We start from the raw sequence: 20,684 nt of genomic DNA on the forward strand, positions 1-20,684 counted from the left end.
TCCATGCCACCAGCGTGGTTTACTCAGGTTCTATCAGCCATGAACACAAGGAGGGTTTCTTGTCTGTAATCATACTAAACTTACTTCGCTGAAATTTTAGCTGTCATTTCCTGCAAGACAATGTCTGTAATTCTGTGATCTGAAGTGAATCTCGGAGAGCTGGGGTTCAGCTCTAGACCTGGAAAACTTCCATAAGGCCTGGCAGTGTGCAGTATGCCTATGGTCGTCTGTGCATCTCTATTCACAAGGGCTTTTTGAATGTCTCCACCCCACTCTCTTCCAGTCTACATCACAGAAAGGCCATGAGCAGGTGCAGGTGACTATGGGGATGGAGGAAGGGGATGTGTTTATGTTTTTTATTGCCAGGAACCTTCTGGGAAAATGGCTTCTGAGTACCTGCAAAATGACAAGTGCCATCTCAGAACCGGGTTCATAAAGTCACACTGGGATGACCTCTTTCTCCTCACTCAGCTTTTATGAGATAGGGTTTCAGATAGCCATGGCTTACCATGTGTTCACTATGTAGACAAGGACGACTTTGAACTTCCTGTTGTCTTGCCTCCATCTCTCCAATGTTGCTGGGCTAACAGGCATGCGACACACAAACATTCCCACATTTGATCACCAGAGCTTTATCCATGCTAGGAAAGTACTCTACCACCACCATCACCACCACCCAAATCTTCCTACCACTCTCCCACTTGGTGGTAATGATCCACATCTGTTCTAGCACATATGAGGCTGAGGTCGAAAGAGCCTAAAGTTTAGACAAGTCTGGGATACATGTTGAGATTCTGTCTTAATTAAAAGGGAGAGAGAGAGAGAGAGAGAGAGAGAGAGAGAGAGAGAGACAGAGACAGAGACAGAGAGATGCAGATAGACAGAGACAGAAGAAGAGAGAGAAGGAAGGAGGGAGGAGGATAAGTAAATAAACATTACAGAAATGCACCCACACAAGTATAGTCTTTCCTTTAAAGACAAATTTCATGGGATAAGTCTCAACAAATTCAGAGTTTTTTCTCTTGAAAATTATTGTACTTATAAATCTATAGCAAGTACCACATTCATATCTTCTTAGATAAACACATTTAACTCTTTATATTCCCCCTGTGAGCTTATAGTGTTAGCTATTATTAATTAGTATTTCAATAATTAATTTAGTGAGAAAACATGGATATAGTATACTGAAAATATAAAAATTATTGAGTGAAGTGTCACTATAATCAAATTGTAATACAGATTTAAACCAGAGCAGTATCCTGGGATACAACTGAGTGATTTAAAAAGACACAGACAAACAATTTACTTGGTTAAGAGGAAAAAGAAAACTCACAAATCTTATAAATAGGTATGGTGCTACTGACTTGGATGAAAGAGATGCTGAGAGAGATGAAATGGAAAGTTATTCCATGTGCTTAAATATAATTTTAAAGTAAAATATGATTCTGTTGCCTAAAAGACATTAGCATGGTGAAAAAATTTATTATCAAGCATATACTATATACTCAGATGTTGCTAGAACTTGTGGAATGAAATAGAATAAATAGGAAAATGGGAACTGGTTCTTTATTAGGGCTAATTATGGCATATTTTCAGACCCAATGCACATATATTAGAAATAGAGAATGATGCAAAATTTTACAGGGAAATAAGGAGCAGACCTCTCAGAGATGGATAAACTATAACTGTCTAGTCATAGGAATTCGGGGATAGATGTCTAACCACCCAGGTGCAAGGAATTCATTTGTGTTCCAACCAACAAAGAGGACCAAACAAGTCACTAGTTAGACTGGTTCTGCTGGTGTTCCACAGTGGCCTCCTGGGACCCAGAGCTCACAGTCAGGGACAAACAATCCATGTTTTAGATTGTGTGCTGTGATGCAATATCTTCCTCCTGGAATGTGAACCATTCCTTCCAGCATACCAACACTGTACACACTAGCCCTTATTAGTTACTCAATAGCTTATGTCTAGGAAAAAAGTAAAGTATATAGAGGATTCCATACTATCTGTGGTTTCAAGCACCCACTGGAGGTCTTGCAATATATTCTCTACAGATAAGAGACAACTGTTTGTCCACACAATGGAATATTATTCAGCATCAAAAGAACTTATCAAGCCATGACAAGCTGTAGAGAGACCTAAATACATGTTACTCAGTGCCACATCCCACTGTGTCTTTTGTTATGCCTTTACTAGACTACCACTATTTAAGCTGTGCTTCCCACTCAATATTGCTGTGAACTTTAAACTGCTGTGAAAAAGAAAGAAAAAATAAATGAAGGAAGGAAGGAAGGCAAGCAAACACACCTTTATTACCCAAGTTCCTTTTTGGTGCCCAGCATTGTGTTTAGTGATATTTTAAATGATAACGTGGAGGCTGGTATATGCAAGAGTGAGGCAAACAAAACATTCAAACAGGATCACAACCCATCCAAGATGAGGGAAGCAACCCACTGGCATAGGTCAACATGCTGCTGTGAATGAGCATGGGTAATTATAGGAAATGTCACAGTGAGAATGCAACACCAGCAAGTTTTTAGAGGGACAGGAGAGATCATTTCTAGGAGGGAAACAGGAGTAGCAAAGGTCAAGCCCACCAAAGAAAATTCAGGAAAAATGTGAAATTGTTACCATGGCAACAGTGGAAGGTGCACAGTAGAGGAGGCTGGAAGATAGGTCAGAAAGGAAGGGTAAGGCCAGATTACAGAAATATGGATTCATCAGCTAGGGAGTCTTGGCATTTAAGCACTTTGTGCAGCCACAGTGTGACTCTGGGTCCCTTGGGAGCCTCGTTGAGCCTTAGTTTCTCTTCCCTCTGAAGTAGGACATGCAGCTACCTCTCTTGCAGAGAAGCTAGGCAATAGTTGCCTGCTGAGCATCTATCAAAATGCAGGCGCACACTGTTATTTAAAACACTCCATCATTTATGGGCACACCAACTAAGCACCTGCGAGCATTCTGGTCCCAGGCATACAGAAAAATGTCTCCTTTCTGGAACTTACAGGATGATGGAGAAAATACTTGATGAATGCATTCAAACAGACCATAGAGTTAAAATATAAGAAGACTAAAGAAGACACTGTGCTATCATCCCCCACTTATCCTTTTACTTCAGTCCATAAGAAGGAATGGTATTAACCTCACATTAAGGGAAATATTAAAACATGAGCCTTTGGGAGTCCCTGGGATGTGTTGTCTAAGGAAACCCTTGGTTGGGAAATTTTGAAAGCAAACACAGTTGAATGAGGACTCCTTGGCAACCACTTTGTTTAAGCATCACTTGTGGATCGGTATATTTTCTACCTGGCTATATTTGCCAGGACAAAATAGTTTCCTTTATCTATGATCTGTTGTTCCTCGGATTAATTTTTCCATACAGTCTGCTTTCAATAGCAAGAGGGACACCAGCTTTTTCTTGGGCATCTGTGAATTCATTTTGTTTTTAATGGCGACTCTTGATTTCCCTCTTAGATAGTTCATGTGCCAAAGTTCTGTCTTAATTCTTCAACACAAATTGTCATTGACCCATGGAAGAGATGCTGATTTCAAACTCTTGTTAACAGAAAGATCAAATCAAAGTTACTGTAGCCAATAGAAGTTATTTAAAGAATGTGTAGGCTATTTCATCTCCAACAGAAGGTTTTTTTTTTGTTTGTTTGTTTGTTTTGCTATATGTAACTCCCAGATTAAATGTACCTTCTAGGGAAATCATGGTCAATTTATAGTTACTTTGTACACATTTCTCTCTATATTTACATCATTAGTAAAATTAACCAAATCATTGCCCATGTGCGAGAAATTCTCCAAAGGACAGTTACAGACATCCAAGAGAAGATCAATGTGACTTTCAACTCAATAAAAATTCTTTGTTTTCTAAATAAAATGGAAACAAAGGTGCCTTTTGTGTTTGTTATTCAGGAAATATAAAAGTGACAGATTAATGTTTCTATAGCTGAAGTGACAGTGACAATTGTCCTGGTTAGTTTTATGTCAAGTTAGAGTTATATCGGAAGAAGGTATCACGATTGAGAAGATGCTTTCATCAACATGGTCTGTAGGCAAGCTTGTAGGGCATTTCCTTGATTAATGCTTAGTGTGGGAGAGTCTGGATCATTATGAGTGGTGATACCCATAGTGATCCTAGGTGCATAAGAAAATAAACGAAGCAATCCAGTAAGTAATACTCCTGCATGGCCTCAGCATCCATCAGCACCTGCCTTCAGGTTCCTACCTTGAGTTCCTGCCTTGGCTTCCCTCTTGGAACATGTAAGGTAAATAAACCCCTTACTTCTTCCCAAGTTGTTTTAGGCACTGTGTTTTATCACAGCGACAGAAAGCAAAGTAAGTCACCAACTAAATCACAGAAGTACAAAACTCTTCTGTCTGCCCATGTTGGTTGCGCATAGTCACCTCTTTGTATCACTAACAGCTAGTCCTTCCCAGAAGAGGAGCAGAATGTCCACAAGACTTTTCAGAGAAGAAATATTAAGTCTTCGAATACCACCACTATACTGGCAATTAACCAAGTTTCCACATGAGTCTCTGTGCAATATGCCATACTGTGTGTCAAAGATGTAATGGGGGACACATGAGGGAGATTTTTCATTATTGTGACAATATCCATAAGGCCAATTTAAATGGAGGAAATATTTATTTGGGTTCATGTTTTTAGAGACTTCATTCCAAGGCCAGTTGGATCTATTGCTTTGTCCCAGAGGTGAGACAGAACCCCATGATGGTGGACACTTGTGACAGAGATGGAGTTCAGGAAAAAGAGGAGACAAGAAGTGGCCAGGATAAGATTTACCCTTCAATGGCTTGCTTACAGTGACCAACCTCTTCAAACCAGGACTCTGAACTCTACAGTTCTACTGCCTTCTACTAGTCTGCTAGAATTTCAAATGTCTCAATGGACTGAGACATTGGTTAGATCAGAGCTCTCATGATCTGATCAGCTCTAGAACCCTCTCACAGATATATTTGGAGTTGTGTTTTGCTAAGATAGGCATCTCTCAATCCAACTAAGTTTACAATCATGCTGGAAGGAACATTATACATTCATAAACAGAAACACATCCCAAGAAACACTAAATACTGAAGGAAGGATATAGCCAAGTAGGACCTTCAGCTGTAGACGTCTGGGGTGACCACTCCCATGCAGGATATAGTAAATGAAATGGATGAAACTCAATAGAAAATACCTATAGGTACTGATTAAAATATAATTGAGAAAAGTAGATATCATCAATCTCTTTTACTTAGGTAGTAATACACTAAAAACAGGAAATTAAAAAATGTTAAGAAACTATCTATATTTAAAAGTATCCTAAAGTCAAGATTTTGGCATTTAAGAGACTACGTATATATTTTTAAAAAGGAATTCTGAACACCTGGAAGCTAATGTGTTTCTTCTCAATAGCCCACTCAAACACAGCCAACTTTTCACAGTGAGTTTACATTAGGTTTCAGAGAAAATGAGAGGCTATGTGTGGGCATACCCTAAATTCTTTCCTCATAAAAAAAGCAGACAAGTAGAGGCCATAAAACTTTTTTTCAAAAATGCAGCAAGTGAGTATTTATATGCTCTTTGTATAAAAATAGTTTAAGTCATTTTCCTGAGAGTGAAAGTGGATAGAGAATTTGGAATGTTGGCCAGAGCCCAGCCCAGACAGAGGCAACTGTGAGATCCTATAGAAACCATCAAGCAGCTGGGGGTCTTGCAAGTTTCAGGAAGAACTTCACTACTGTTGGCTTCGACAGCATCAAGAAAAGTCAAGTAACTGCAGATTTTTCAGTGTATTTTCCATTTATTTGTTTACTTACCAGACATCAAACACTTAGAGTAATGCCGAGCCCTGGGATACACAGCCCAAGGACACAAAATTCTGTCCTTTCAACATGCTTGCGTTTTAACACAGAGGACAGAAACCAAGCTAATGCTATTGATGCTAAAATGGAAGCAGGAAACAGAAAAGTTATGAAAAGAACTGTGACATTGGACAGCTCTATTATTTTTCCCCAATGGGAGCTCTTTGGATCTGTAAATATTAGAAGGTGATTTGGAGATTCTCACATGGATAACTGAACCAGTCTCTGATACTCAGACTGGGAAAATGAGCAAGTGTCATTTTGATTTTAGGGGTTTTGTTTGTTTGTTTGCTTGTTTTTATCTTTTACAAATATTTTCATCTGCATTGTCCTTTTTTACTGATCAAAGGCTGCCAAGGAAATTTATACCAAATGGCACTCAGTGTGGGTTTTGTTCTTTATGGTGTTTACAAGGTGCATGGACCGAAATGCTGGAAACCTGGATCTTCCTTCTCACATGTTGGTCACAAAGCGATGTTTGTTTGCTAGCTTTCTGCTTTGCTCACCACAACACAGTTTGCAGAGACTGTGCCTCTACTCCCTGCTTTTGAAAGATAGCTTTCACAAGAGTTCCCAACTGAATTATTCATTATCTTGATTTTTAGCATTTTTACAGGCAACAAAATAACCTCAAGGCAGGAGGACAAACATTCTAAGAAAAACAACCAAGGGCTCCAGCCAAAGCCAGTTTCGAAGTCATTTTTTTTTTTCAGTGGCACCTTTACTGGTTTTTGTGGGGTAAATCTCCAGCTACCACCATTAATTAATTACTTGGCCTAGATATTTGGCAGTTGAGGAGAAAGGTAGGAATAAAAGAGGAAGGAGGCAGAAAGATAAATAGCGTGCTAACTCAAAATCACCGATACTAAATTTGAAACACCTTTGTGAATATGGTTGTTTGATTAAACCTGTTTCCAGAATGCCTACAAGGAAGCAGATTTTTCTAGGTTCACAAAGACAGCATTGTGGACTAATACACCTAACCCTGGAGAAGAGGACAATTAAACAAGATAACAAAACTGCAGCAGAAAACACAGACGGGTGTGCTCACTTCCCACTGCCTGGACAATGATTCATTTAGGGGATGAGAGTACTGCTGGATCTAATAACATGCAACAGAGAAGGGAAGTGCTTCTTTAGCTATTAACAATGAATGCAGACCACTTGGTAAGCCAGCAAAAGGTTCTGTGATTCAATTTTAGCACAAGAGATTTCATCATCAACTGTAGTGCTTTTCAAATGCATCCAGAGAGTTCATTGTAATGACTAAATTATAACAATTTCCTAAGTTACATGCTTCTATAATAATGAGCATCCTAATTCACTGGGATAAGTATATTTCTCCTCCACTGGATTTAATGTAAGTATTTTCATTTAGAATGAAAAAATAAAACATAATCCATATCATGTTTTCCCAATTTGGCCATTCTATTTCTATCTCAATTTTTATCTACCATCCTTTTTTTTTTTTTTTTTTAAATAAGAAAGGTTCATACCCCAGACTTAGGCAGAAGTAAAGAGATAAAAAAATTATAAGGTATTCTCCTGTTGGATGTGGTGACATAGTTGAATCTACAAACTAACCAACTCACCAATCAAAGGCATAGAGAAAAGACATGTATATTAATACATTAATATACTTAATCAAATACATATTTTAATATATATTATATATAAAACATAAATATACACCTATCAGTGAAATTCCTAGTGAGAAACAAATGACACATCAGGTTCAATTGCATGGTAAATGCCATAGAGAGGGGCTGAAGATAATGGTCAGTGGTTAAGAGCTTGTGCTGTTCTTGCAGAGGGCCCAACTTTGGTGGGTTTTGCAGGGTACCTCAAAGTTGTAATTCCTGCCCCAGAGACATCTGCACCCATACGCACAAACGCCAAACACTGACACACATGTACATATAATTAGAGGGAAAGAAAAGCAGGGAAACCAGTTCTGGATAGTGTTGAAGAATTCCTGGGAAATGTGGAGTCTCTGGTGAGAAGGGTGGCAGAGGATGAGCTGATATTAAAGGACCATAAGTGAAATAAGGGCAGACAGTAACTGCTGGATAATCTGTGAGCCAGCCGCTAACTCTTATCTTTCTAATATTACCACACCCCATGGAAAACATTGTAAATGCTTAGTATATGAGTGGGACTCTCATTATTTCCCGCTCTAAGACCCTCTACTCTAGTTTTGAGTTCCCACTGGAGAGAAGTGCAACCATGAAGGCAGAAGGCTTACTCAAGTCTATCTGGGTAATTGAGCTCTTTGACAGGATTAAAACTTCCTATCTACCCTGAGGGCTGCCTATTTTCTTTTCTTTTCTCCCTCCCCATTGTTGTTTCTTGTTAAATGAAGGCAGCCCATTGTTCTTTACTAAGAAAATCTATTTTTAACTTGTGTGACATCTCATCCAAGCCAACTGGAACCACCTCCACTTCTACAGCTGCTCCAACCTCAAAGGGAACTCTTTTGAAACAGCATCATGTGCACCCATTCCATTAAGTATTCATTGAGCAGCTATATCTTCTAGTCATCCTGTTAGGCTACTCTGAAGAATTAATTATGATTAAAAACTGTGGAGAAAGGGCCACACTCCTCCACTGCTGGTGGGAGTGAAAACTCATACAGCCACTTTGGAAATCAGTATGGCGGTTTCTCTGGAAAAAGAGAATTAGTCTACCTCAAGATTCAGTAATTTCACGCTTAAGCATGTACCCAAAAGATGCACATTCATACAACAAGGACATCTGTTCAACTATGTTCACAGCAGCATTATTTGTAATAGCCAGAACCTGGAAGCAACCTAGATGCCCCTCAACTGAAGAATTGATGGAGAAAATGTGATACTACACAATGGACTACTCTGTGGAAAAAAACACAATGGAATCCTGAAATTTCCAGGGAAAGTAATAGAACTAGAAGAAACCACCTGAGTGAAGTAACCCAGTCACAAAAAGACAAACACGGTATGTACTCATTCATATATGGATTTTAGACATAGAGCAAAGTATTACCAGCCTACAATTCACACCGCTAGTAAAGCTAGGAAAAAGGATGATCCTAAGAGAGACATACAGGGTTCCTTGGAGAAGGGGAAAGGGATAAGATCTGAGCAAATTGGGAGCATGGAGGGAGAGGAGAGGGAGTTAGGAGAAAGAGAATGGGAGAAGGGGGTGGGGAGGTGGGCATGAGGGAACAAGAAAGTTGAGAAAGGGAAAGAACAGAGGAGAACAAGAAAAGAGATACCATAATAGAGGGAGCCATTATAGATTTAAGGAGAAATCTGGCACTAGGGACAATGTCCAAGACCTACAAGGATGAACCCACCTAACAATCTAAACAATAGTGGAGAGGCTAACTTTAATGCCCTTCCATGATAATGAGATTGATGACTACCTTATATGCCATCATAGAGCCCTCATCCAGTAGCTGATACAAGCAGAAGCAGACACCCACAGCTAAACACTAGCTGAACTCCTGGAATCCAGTTACAGAGAGGGAGGAATGATGAGCAAAAGGATCAAGACCAGGCTGGAGAAACCCACAGAATCAGCTGACCTGAACAAGGGGGAACTTATGGACCCTTGCCCCAAATGATATGACAGACTTTTAAGACTCCCCATGCAGGTCCTTACCCTCCCTGGGGAGCAGAAAGGGGATGGGCTGGGGTTTGGTAGGGGTGATAGGGATAGGATGGAAGGGTGAGGGAACTAGGATTGACATGTAAAACAACCTTGTTTCAAATTTAAATAGAAAAAAAGTTTATGTAGCTAATAAATTCAAAACAAAGTAAAACAAAACAACAACAACCAACCAACCAAACAAAAAACCCCTTAGACCCTGCTTGCAGGAACTGAGATTCTTGTTGGAGAATAAAGTGGGATTCCCCCTGCTCTTCTCAACAGAGCATTTCTTTAGCATCTTGTTCAAACACTTCCTAGGACAAGAATCATACTAAAACCATTCTTAGCATCCTGTCAGAATGTGTATTCTTAGGACTAAAAGAAATATTCTTATGAGCAATCAATTCACTCTTAAAAGAATTTGACTCAAACCACAGAAGCATCAGCACTTATTATTGTCCCCAATCTATAGTATTTTCATTAGTCACCAAATGTGTATACTGAAAGAATGGACCCAGCAAGTCAGGTACAATGGTGTGTTACAAGCTCAGCAACATTTAGGATACCAAGTTCAAGTCCAACCTGAAATATATAGTTAAGGTTTATCTTTTTAAAAAAGTAAGAAACAAAAGAAAAACAGACTGAGCCTTGAGCCACTGGAAACTTCTCCAGTACATCTGCTCCCTGTCTGTGTAGCCTTCAGCAAGTTATGCAACTTCCTCATTCCTCTCAGACAGTGTAAATAAAACCCCCCACAATGATAATGATGTAAGCAGGAAGTCCCAGTGCACAGCGAGTCCTAGAAGCCTAGCTTATTCTGATGACAATTAGTTGTGCACATACGCATTGTGCATGTGTTGGGTCTCATGAAGGTTAGCTATGCTGCTGCTCCGTGTGTGTGCTTCCTTGGGACACTGCATAACATCTATGCAGCTGGCCTTGTAGAAGAGACATGATTTTCTTCACTGATTCAGACTCATGTCATCGCAGTACAGGCCCAGTTGGTCACATTTTAGCTTATCTCTAGAAATTATTTTCTCTTCAAGACTAAAATTCTCTCTTGTGAACAAATAACCTTCGATATCACAACTTTTGAAGTAAATAATATTCTCTTTGGATCACATGATCTATTACCACTATTTGTAGGAAGTTCAAGTATAAAGCGAGCTCACTAACTTTTAAAGACATAAGCTCTTTGTTACATTTGTATTTTCAAAGAACTGTATTTCCTCAGAAGCATAACACTTTGTCCAGTAATCTATAAAGTAAGATTTGTTCACAAATATATTATGTGTTTTACCACAGTTAAGAAGACAGGTTCTGCTTGAATGAATTCAGCATGAATCATCAAGTATGTGATATGGGACATTCATGTGTCTGTGGCTGGGCAAAGTAATATATTTCAGCTGGTTTAGTTCTTCAGAGAGATCTAAAAACCTGTGAATTGATTCTATCAACTTCTTTCCTTTGTCTGTTTTTAATTTATACTGTCTGTCTGTATGTATGTATTATGTGTGGATGTATATATGTATTGTGTGTGTGTATTCCTCAACATGTGGAGGTCAAAATACAACTTTTGTCCTACTGTGTAGGTCCCAGTGGCTGAACTCAGGTTTTCAGGCTTGATGGTAGTACCTTTACTGGCTGAGACAATTTGTTGACCCTTATCTTCCTTTATCGAGACAGTGTCTCTCTGCAATCCTCAGGCTGGTCTGCGATTTGTTATGTAGTGTATGTAGGCTTTCCTTAAACTCAGCTGTCTTCCTGCATTAATTACAGATTGTACCACCACACCTGTCCTATATGTATATATTTGAGATAGAGTTTTTCTAAGTAGCCCCAGGACAGCACTGAACATGTGAATCTTTTGCTTATCCTTTTCTAGTTCTGGTATGTACCACCACATAGTCTACCAACTTTGAAATTTTTACCTCCTTAAAATGAATTTCAAATATTAGAAAGGGTGGCCATCAATTTCATGTTCCTTTCTGTTGCAGAGGAGGAGAATTGCAAGAAAACAGGAAGTAGTTGATGCATTCTGTTTATGTTATGCTTAATTCCGAGTTATAATAGCATTTTTGAAATACTATTTCCAAATGGGACCATTGAAGTGGAAGAGGAAGGAGCTATTGCTCTTTGCTACTCTGTATCCTCAGACAGGGGCATTCCTCTCTTCCTCTCTCTCCCCATCAGTCAATACTTTTACACTTGAATAGTTTCCTTGGGAGAATGAATGAATTTGCCACCATTCTGGAGTAAGATGACAACATTGCTCTGTTACACACTTTTTTTTTTTAAATCACAGCTAATCTAGGGAATTACAGAAAATATCACAACCCCAGACAAAATGGAGATCTAAGTTGCTTTGCCTTTGAAATGTATACGTACACTTTTAACCATTTAGTTCTTGTGTAACTTGATAGCCAAGCAAAATCTGCACGAAGACATGGTGCATTTTAACAAGTTACTTTGAATTCCCTGATCCTAGAAGGTGTAGTTAATCTGCATGATGAGAGTCTATTTGTAACACAGAGCTTTATTTTTCTTTCTCAGAAACTTGGATCCACCTTTATCATTGTTAGTATCAGGCATCTATCTGTATTGGCCTGCCCTTGGGGTTCTGACAGGATACACCCTCAGCTGCAGTCATTAAGACCATCACCTGTGTACTTTCTCTCTTCCTCTTTTCCTTTCTTCTTGTCTCAAACCTCTACCCAAGCTCTGTTGCATGGCATCCTTCTCTCTAGTACAGATTTTTAAAATTACAATAATCATTTCCTCCAATTCTTAGGGGTTCTCAATTTATTATTAGATTGAAGAAATCAGATATCAACTAAACATGATGGAGAAGTTCAGGTCACAGAACTAAAGAGCTAAGATCTTTGTGAGAAAACTGTCTGGCCACAGAAAAGATCCCCATAAGAACAGATAAACATTACCATCCACAAAGATGGCAAGATGGCTCAGTTGGGTGAAGGCATTCAATAGCAAACATCAAGGTCCAAGAACCCATGTGGGAGAAAGAGAAATCTGACCCCCCCACCAGAAACTGACCTCTGACTTCCATACCCAATGTTAGGAACTAGCAGCCAGCTGACCCCCACCCCCAACGATGGGTGGGATGCTCATGGCCATGTCATCACTATGTCAAGCTTTACCTGGCTGCCAAAGGACTCGGTTACACATGCGCAAGCCCCCTTTTTAAAGCAAGAGCTTCTTTCTCTCTCTGGCATCTCTCTCTGGCCTCTCTCTCTCTGGCCCCCCTCTTGCTCTCTCTCTCTCTCTCTCTCTCTCTCTCTCTCTCTCTCTCTCTCTCTCTCTCTTGCTTTTGGTTGGCCACCAGCTACCCCCCTTCTCTCCCCTCTCTCAATAAACTCCACGTGGGCTCTGAGTCTCGTGTTTGTGTTTTATAGGCATTAGCTGCAGCAAAAGAACAACACCCATGCCATGGTATGCATACTTCCTTCTTCCAAATAAATACATAAATAAATCTGAGTAAATAAATACTCACATTCTACAAGCCCTAAACTCATGAGAGCACTTGAAATCACAATACTTCCTTTTGCTTGGATGCAACCTCTCTTCACTGTTGCTCTTAAACATCACATGTCTGTCTACAATCTAAATAAGATCACATGTCTGCAAAGTAAATGATATTCTTCAAATTGGCATTGTGCATTCAAACTGGTTTTGCTTTCCATTTTGCTTTTTGTTTTCTTTAGGTAGGACACAGAAAATGATATTGAGAAAGACCAGCAGAGTTTAAAGCACACAAGTCAACCAAGTCAACATTCCAGCCCTGTTTTCCCTATTTGAGTGTCTCTCATCAGTCCTTTCCTATTTTTCCCACACTATTGTGGAACAGTTACAGTCATCACAGAGTGTGCAGAACAAGAGAATCTCTTCTCCAGCAGTTCCGATGTCTCCTCGCTACTTTCGATCATGCAGTGCCCACTTTAACCATCAACTACATCTATTTGTGACGACCAAACCAGCTACTTGAGATTAAAAAAAAAAAAAAAACCAAATAAATAAATAAAGCTTTCAATATAAACAATCAGCTTTCAAAGACCACTCCTCAACACATTGACCAACATCAAAAATTTTTCCTGGAGAGAGAAAAACATTGTAATTGCAGTTAACGGTAAGGCTACAAGAAACCTTTTAACATACTACAATGTGATGCTAAAAAGCCATACTTTTCTTACATTTTGAGAACATCTCATTCTTTTGCTAATTTAACCATAAAATTTCCCACAGAAATTGATGAGATTGGTGTATTTTAGATATTTAGAGAGATTTCTATTTTAAGGTAGAATTTCACACTAAAATAAGTAGAAGAGAAAACATAACCCAAAACATTAGCTTACCAGCCATTTCCTTTTCCCCAATACATGGAACAGCCTGAAAAAAAAGAAAAGAGATGCATACAATTACAACCCTATTAGAAAAAATTAACTAATATCATTAGGATTAATGTATCATAAATGTAGTAAACACTAGATCCAGATTATAGAAAAAGCATTGTGGAGCAGTCTGTGAAGCCATTAGACCTGGCTGTGAGAGCCACATTTATTTCATAATGCTTTTCTGCTCTGAAGTTAGAATCTGTCTATATTGTCTTTAAATGATATTGGCACTGTATTAGGCTAAATATATTCTCTGACTTTGAATGAATTTCTTTGTCCTATTTTTGGGAGGCCCACAAAGCAAATTACTGAGTCCGTATTCAGGCATTTCAGGTCCTTTGATCTTTCTCTACCCTCAGTAAGCACTTGAGTGAGCTGTCAGCCTCTTTTCTAACAGGTGGAAAACCTCATGTATTCCTAGGGCTGCTGGGATAACTGAATATAAAGGCATTCCAGGTGCCCAGAAGAAGAAACAGTCTTGCTAACTTACTGTTATTCTGGGCAGTGATTCTGTGGATTAATTTATTGATATAAAAGGTTTAAAAAGTCAATTTCATTATTACTTTTATTATCTGATAAGCAAAAGACTCAGAATGAGTAAAATGAAAGGTCCCAAAAGATTACAGAGCACAACTGTTAAGACTATTCTTTGTGAATACCCAGAATGAATTCCACAGCTAGAATTTCTAGTCCTCAATTTCTCTTTTCTAAAATAACACAGAAGCATTAACTCTTTCTCTCTCTCCCTCCCTCTCCCCACCTCTCTCTCTCTCTCTCTCTCTCTCTCTCTCTCTCTCTCTCTCTCTCTCTCTTTCTCTCACTCTCTCTGTTACATGTAGATGAGTGTGGGGACATTTTTTCTCCTGCCTTTCTAGTTCCCAAATAACCACTCTGAGGCTTATATCAGGCTTGTTACTAGCTAACTCTTCCAATTTAAATTAACCCATATTACTGCTTATTTATACTCTGTCCCATAGTGGTGCTTTTATTAGCATGGCATGTTCATCTCCTGCTCTCTCTGTATCTGGCTGGTGACCCTTGACTCTACCCATCTCCTTCCCACCATCCTTAGTTTTGTCACCACACCTATATTTCCTGCCTGGCTACTGGCCAATCAGCGTTTTATTAAACCAATTTGAGTGACAAATACTGTGGATTATTCCACAGTATTTAGGTATACCTGTAAGCATGCACACAGATTACAGAGGCTTTTACAAGTCTGTGAGATCCCTCCATTGAGATTTCTATGTGACAACCTCTGACTACAGATTACGTAGTGATTCTTCTGTCTTCAGGGAACAACAACAGAGCTAAGATAGGAAAGGTTATATATGTGATTTATAGTGTGTGTGGGGGGGGGGAGAGGAGGAAGAAGAAGAAGCAAAAAAGAGACAGACACACATAGGCAGAGACAGAGAGGAGACAGACACAGAGACAACTAGACATAGAGACAGAGAAGAAAATGGAGACAGAGAGAGACACACATGGAAAGAGACTTCTTTGATGAAGGTTGAGAGATGCACTAGTCTATGAGAGTCCATCCTTAGAACTATATACTTACTTAGAAGGAAGTTCAAAGCATTTTCCACTTAGAAGACTAATATCAGTAGGTTTTCTTTGACCTCCTTAGCCAAGGAGGTTTGGACAAGTTTATAGTGCTTAGTATGAATGCTGTCTTGTGGAGTGGGCCTTAAATACAATCAGATAGCCTTTGGCCACTTCCATAACACTTGTGCCACCATGGTATCCATGGGGGTTATCTTTCCAGACTGATCATTATCAAAGCTTTGAGGATCCACAGCTGGGTAAGAGTGTTGATGACTTCTCTCCCCAAGCATACTGCATAATACTCTCTGGTACCCTGAAATCCAGCCACCATGGAGCAAGCTTCCAGGGTTAGTACCAGCTCAATTCATCCCATGTTCTGTAACAACACTGCATGGTGTCTTCAGTGGAAGGGTTTTTGACATCAAATTCTGTTCCATCACTAAGAGTACTAGCAATAGAAGCCTTCTGATTGATGACAAAATTATGAATGCAGGTGACAGGGACTTAAAGGACATTCTTGGAGGAAGACCCCAGTACAATTCAACTCACATGTACTTGGTGTTTAGTACATGAAGGGTATACTTTTAAACTTTTACCTGCACAAATCCACTCAATCCTCAGAACTATCAAACAAAGCCCGACAGATTATAGTAGCTTGTGTGTGGTCCTATGGTCAATTATGAAAGCTAGGAATACCCCTTGGGATGTTGGCTTCCATGCATACTCATTAGAGCACTCTGGCTAATGGAGGAAACAAGTCTGTGAGGTTCTCTGGTGAGAAATACACCAATATTGCAATACTCACAAATATATACAAATTGCCCAGCAACAGACAGCTATTTCCCATATTTTATTTGATTATAAAAATATATCCTTAGTATGTAGAATATTTAATAAAATTATAATCATCGAGTTGACTTGTGAGGGAAAAATATTTTACCTTTAATATGCCCCATGTCCATATTTCATGTGGCTAGTGCTTATTATTTTGGAATTTTACCATGTTCCACATGCTGTTTTAATTTTCCAAATCTTATTTCCATTAAGCAACTTCAACAGTCATATTACAAAGTAGAAAAAAAAAGAGAGTTTAATGTGCCTAGATGGTGATAATCTGTCTTTTAAAGCAAGTTCCCATCATAGTAACAACTGGATAGCTCTCCACTGACTTGCTTTTGAAGGCAGACTGTCTCTCCAGAAAGTGATCTATGCATAAATGAATTAAATTTGTGAAATTAGGCAGGGATGTAAGGCATTGAAGTAATTAGAAAATGCTGACACATAGTATTCAGTTAATTAAAGCTTTTTGTTGACTCTTAATTACAAGTCTTATAATATCTTGGGTACAAAAAACAATTTTCTTCAATCTGGAAATCATAATCTAGTTGACAAAGACACATGAAAAGACAAAACGTAGTTCCACACAGTGGATGTTGAGCGACAGTGGCCTGCTCTATCACTGGTATGGTGTTGAAGGAAAATGATTAGGTAAGTAGATGATTAAGCGTCTCCAGGTGCAGGTCTGGAGAGGTGGCTTGCTGCTTTTACAGAGGTCCCAAGTTTGACTCTTGACCCCCTCCTTGAATAACTAACCCGACACCCTCTTTTTGTACCCTGGGGCACCCATATATGTTGTATAACACATGTATACATTAATAAGAATATAAATAAATCTTAAGACAGAAGATTACCCAGGTGGAAATGGAATGGTTTCAGGCATTGGACACTTGGGAGGGAGGCATTGTTCAGAAGGCTGTCTTCTTACCCTTGGGCGTCCAAGATTGGCATGATGAGTACAGTTGGGTCCAATGATCTATTCTGGGGATTACCATAGACTTTTCATGAAAGATGGCTGTACTTACCCAACTGCAAAGTAGCGGTTCATCAAATGTTTGTGGAATGAACATAACACGTACAATTGTTGCTTATGAGAAAGTTCCCAAGGAGAGCATATTTTTGAATTTGTTAGGGTCCCTTGTTAATAGCTGCCATATGTTTCATTTGAACTACCTCTTCAGGAAGTTATTTAACATTTCTGGCAATAAAGCAATTAAATGGGGTTTTCTGTTAGCCATATGGGTTCACTGTAACTTCATATTTCTTCTCAATGCAACAAAGGAAAGTCTACTAATAACTTCCAAATGAGAGTGAAAAATCATATTTGTTGTTCTACTTTATGATATTCAAATGATAGAAAAATCATTGTTCCTATGGCTCCAAACCCCCACTACCTACATATGCCGACATTCCAATAGCTCACCCAGGGAAGGGTCCTAGACTTTGTTGGCCTATTAAGGTGGTTTTACATTTGAAAATTAAAAAAAAAAGTCATCGAAAAGAAAGTTTTTAGTAAAGCAAGAGGAAATAATTTTCCTTAATGAGTACTTTAAAGCCTTGTGTGGGCACTTAGCTGGCTGCCCATGTTTTGGGATCTGAAATGTGCTTAAGGAAGTGCTGATGATGACACGATTTGTAGACATATTACCTATGTATGCCATGCCTTTTGGTTGCCTGTGGGGACATCACTCTGCATTGACCAGACGAACTCCATCTGACACCATTGGGGACTCACAGTAGCTATTATACCACTCTAGACAGCAGCATAAGGAAAATATGTCAACTCAGAATGCACTCCAGCACAATGTCAATAGATAGACTCTAGTTGCTCTAGTTTCTTCTGAATGATGGGAATGATATCATTTTCCTCTGGAATTAGTTGATTTTATCAATATGCTTTTCCTTCAGTTATATTACATTTTCTTTTGGTTATTTGGAATTAGCATCATACAGTGTCACTATTAAGAAGGCTTTTTTGATGGTCAATCTCTTCAAAGAATAGGGAAATATTCTAGGAGATACACTTCTGGGCTCCATGAAAAGACAGATCCTTTGTTTCCTTTAAACTAAGAGCCCTGCCTGGCAATTTTTGTTTCCTCTGCCTCTCTATTTCTCTTTCTCCATCTCTCAGTCTCTGTCTTTTACTCTCCCCTCCTTTCCATGTGTGCTTATCCCCCCTCCCTCTCTCTGTTTGCTTATTTGGAATTCTTTCAAATATTACAGATGTTTAAGAAGTGTCTGGAATATTTTGATTTCTTTCTGTAGGAATTTACTTCAGTTCCATTTTTAAAAATGGTTAAATCCATAATGAGTTACTGACAGTATTATTTATTTTCTTCCTTTTAAAATGCTCATATTTTTTCTCAACAGCATTTTTTTACAATTTATTTTTTTATTTTATTTTACATATCCATCCCAGTTCCCTCTCCCTCCCTCTTTTCCTCTCTCCCACCCTCTCATGCCCCTGACCACCCTCCTCCCCCCTCCCCTCCACTCCACACGTAGGGTGATGCTCTCCAGGAGGGGTCATCTGAATCTGGCCAGTCATTTGGAGTAGGGACTAGGCCTTCTCTCCTGTCTTTAGGCTAAGGGAGTATCCCTCCATGAGCCCCCAAAGTCCTTTTGTGCACCAGGAATACATCCTGGTTCCATTGTCAGAGGTCCCTTAGACTGCTCAGGCCTTCTAGCTGAGACTCATGTTCAGGGGGTCTGAGACAGTCCCATGCTGGATTCCCAGCTATCAGTCTGGGGGGCCATTAGCTACTCCTTGTTCAGGTCAGCTGTCTCCGTGGGTTTCTGTAGCCTGGTCTTGTCCTCCCTCTCTGCATCTGGATTCCAGTTCAGCTCACTGTTTAGTTGTTGGTGTTTGCTACCAGGAGAGGGCTCCATGATGGTGGATAAATTAGTCGTCGATCTCATTATCAGGGAAGGGCATTTTTGGTAGCCTTTCCACTGTTGCTCAAATTGTTAGTTGGAGTTAGTCTTGTAGGTCTCTGGACATTTCTCTAGGTTCAGTTTTCTCTTCACACCTATAATGGTTCTCTTTTATTCTCTCTCTCTCTCTCTCTCTCTCTCTCTCTCTCTCTCTCTCTCTCTCTCTCTCTCTCTCCTCTCATCTATTCCTCCCCTGACTTAATCTTCCTAGTCCCAAGTGCTTTCCTCTCCTCCCATTCTCTTTCTCCTAGTTCACTCTCCACTCACTGCCCCCCCTTCCCATATGCTCTTGTCCCTTTCCCCTTCTGTGAGAGATCTTATATGAATCTCTTAGAATCCTCCTTGTGTCCTAGTTTCTCTGGTGGTGTGAATTAAAAGCAGTTTATAGAGAAAATTTCACAACAAGTAATCATGTCCTTAAGAATAATGGGAAAGTGGGAAAGTGTCCTGAGAGCCTGGGCCTCAGATGAGGGCTCAAGAGCCCCTTGTAGGCAATGATAGGAGGTTGGAATTCACTCTTGACAACAGGAAGAGAAAGTGACTTTACATTTTTTTAAACAGCGATGAAAGGAACCCTCGAAGAAAAGGGGGTTCGTGGGCAATGGATTTGGTTCCTTTCTTCATTATTGGAAGACTTGTTTGAAGTCACATCAGTGTGTAATATAGTCATCCACTCAATGTTCAGTTTGCTTTTATTTGAACAAAGACTCTTACTGGAAACTGGAGTCTGATGGGCAATATGATATCTATTCTGGGTTAGGAAGTGTTTCTCTAGCTTTGGAGCTCGTCTTTCAGGAACATCTTCATGGTGGAGGATTTAGAGGTCATCAGATTTCAGTTTTCCAAGGACCATGTTCCCAATTTCTCCTGTATCTATATATGCATTGTTTATTCTATACTTTAAAAATGTTTAAAGCAATGTCTCCTTTTAAACTTGCTTTTCATAGAAAAAATGCATGCAATTGTGGATATGCATTTTTGGCTGTATTATTCATAATGCATACTCAGTTAAGTGGCCACCCAAATTTACCATGCTTGCCTCTGTTTTGGCTAACCTGTCACCTGTGGCCTATGTGTCCATCTTGGAAAGTACTCCTTTTATTCTTTCTCCTTCGTGTTGGCTATGTAGATGCTAAGCTCTTAGCAGGCTAAGTAATTACTTGCACAATGCTGCAGGGCCCTGGCTGCCAAACAGGAGCTAGAAATTACCAGACAGCACTGTCTCCAATACCACAGGTGAGCCCTACAATCACCATGCCTTTATCTCTCCCAGGGCTCTAGGCTTCCCAGTGCTCAGGAATCCATTCACCTTACTTTCTAACCTGGAATAGATGGTATCATATTGCCCATTAGACTCCACTTCCCAGTGAAATTCTTCATTCAAATAAAAGTAAATTGAAACCATCGAGTGAATGGCTGTCATTGTTTATCACACATCTCTCTTTTCTTCAAATT

The 20,684-nt window shown here is 39.4% G+C and overlaps 1 protein-coding gene across 1 annotated transcript in view; it reads right to left on the reverse strand.

Annotated features, from left to right (window-relative positions):
* Window positions 1-20,684, reverse strand: part of Dlc1 (DLC1 Rho GTPase activating protein) — a 355,052-nt gene that overhangs the window by 183,304 nt on the left and 151,064 nt on the right. Inside the window, exon 5 of the mRNA XM_051182280.1 lies at window positions 13,872-13,905. Within this exon, the coding sequence (XP_051038237.1) occupies window positions 13,872-13,905 (34 nt within the window). The remainder of the gene's footprint in view (window positions 1-13,871; window positions 13,906-20,684) is intronic.

The sequence above is a fragment of the Phodopus roborovskii genome, unplaced genomic scaffold (genome assembly GCF_943737965.1).
Source record: "Phodopus roborovskii unplaced genomic scaffold, PHOROB, whole genome shotgun sequence".
Lineage (NCBI taxonomy): Eukaryota > Metazoa > Chordata > Mammalia > Rodentia > Cricetidae > Phodopus > Phodopus roborovskii.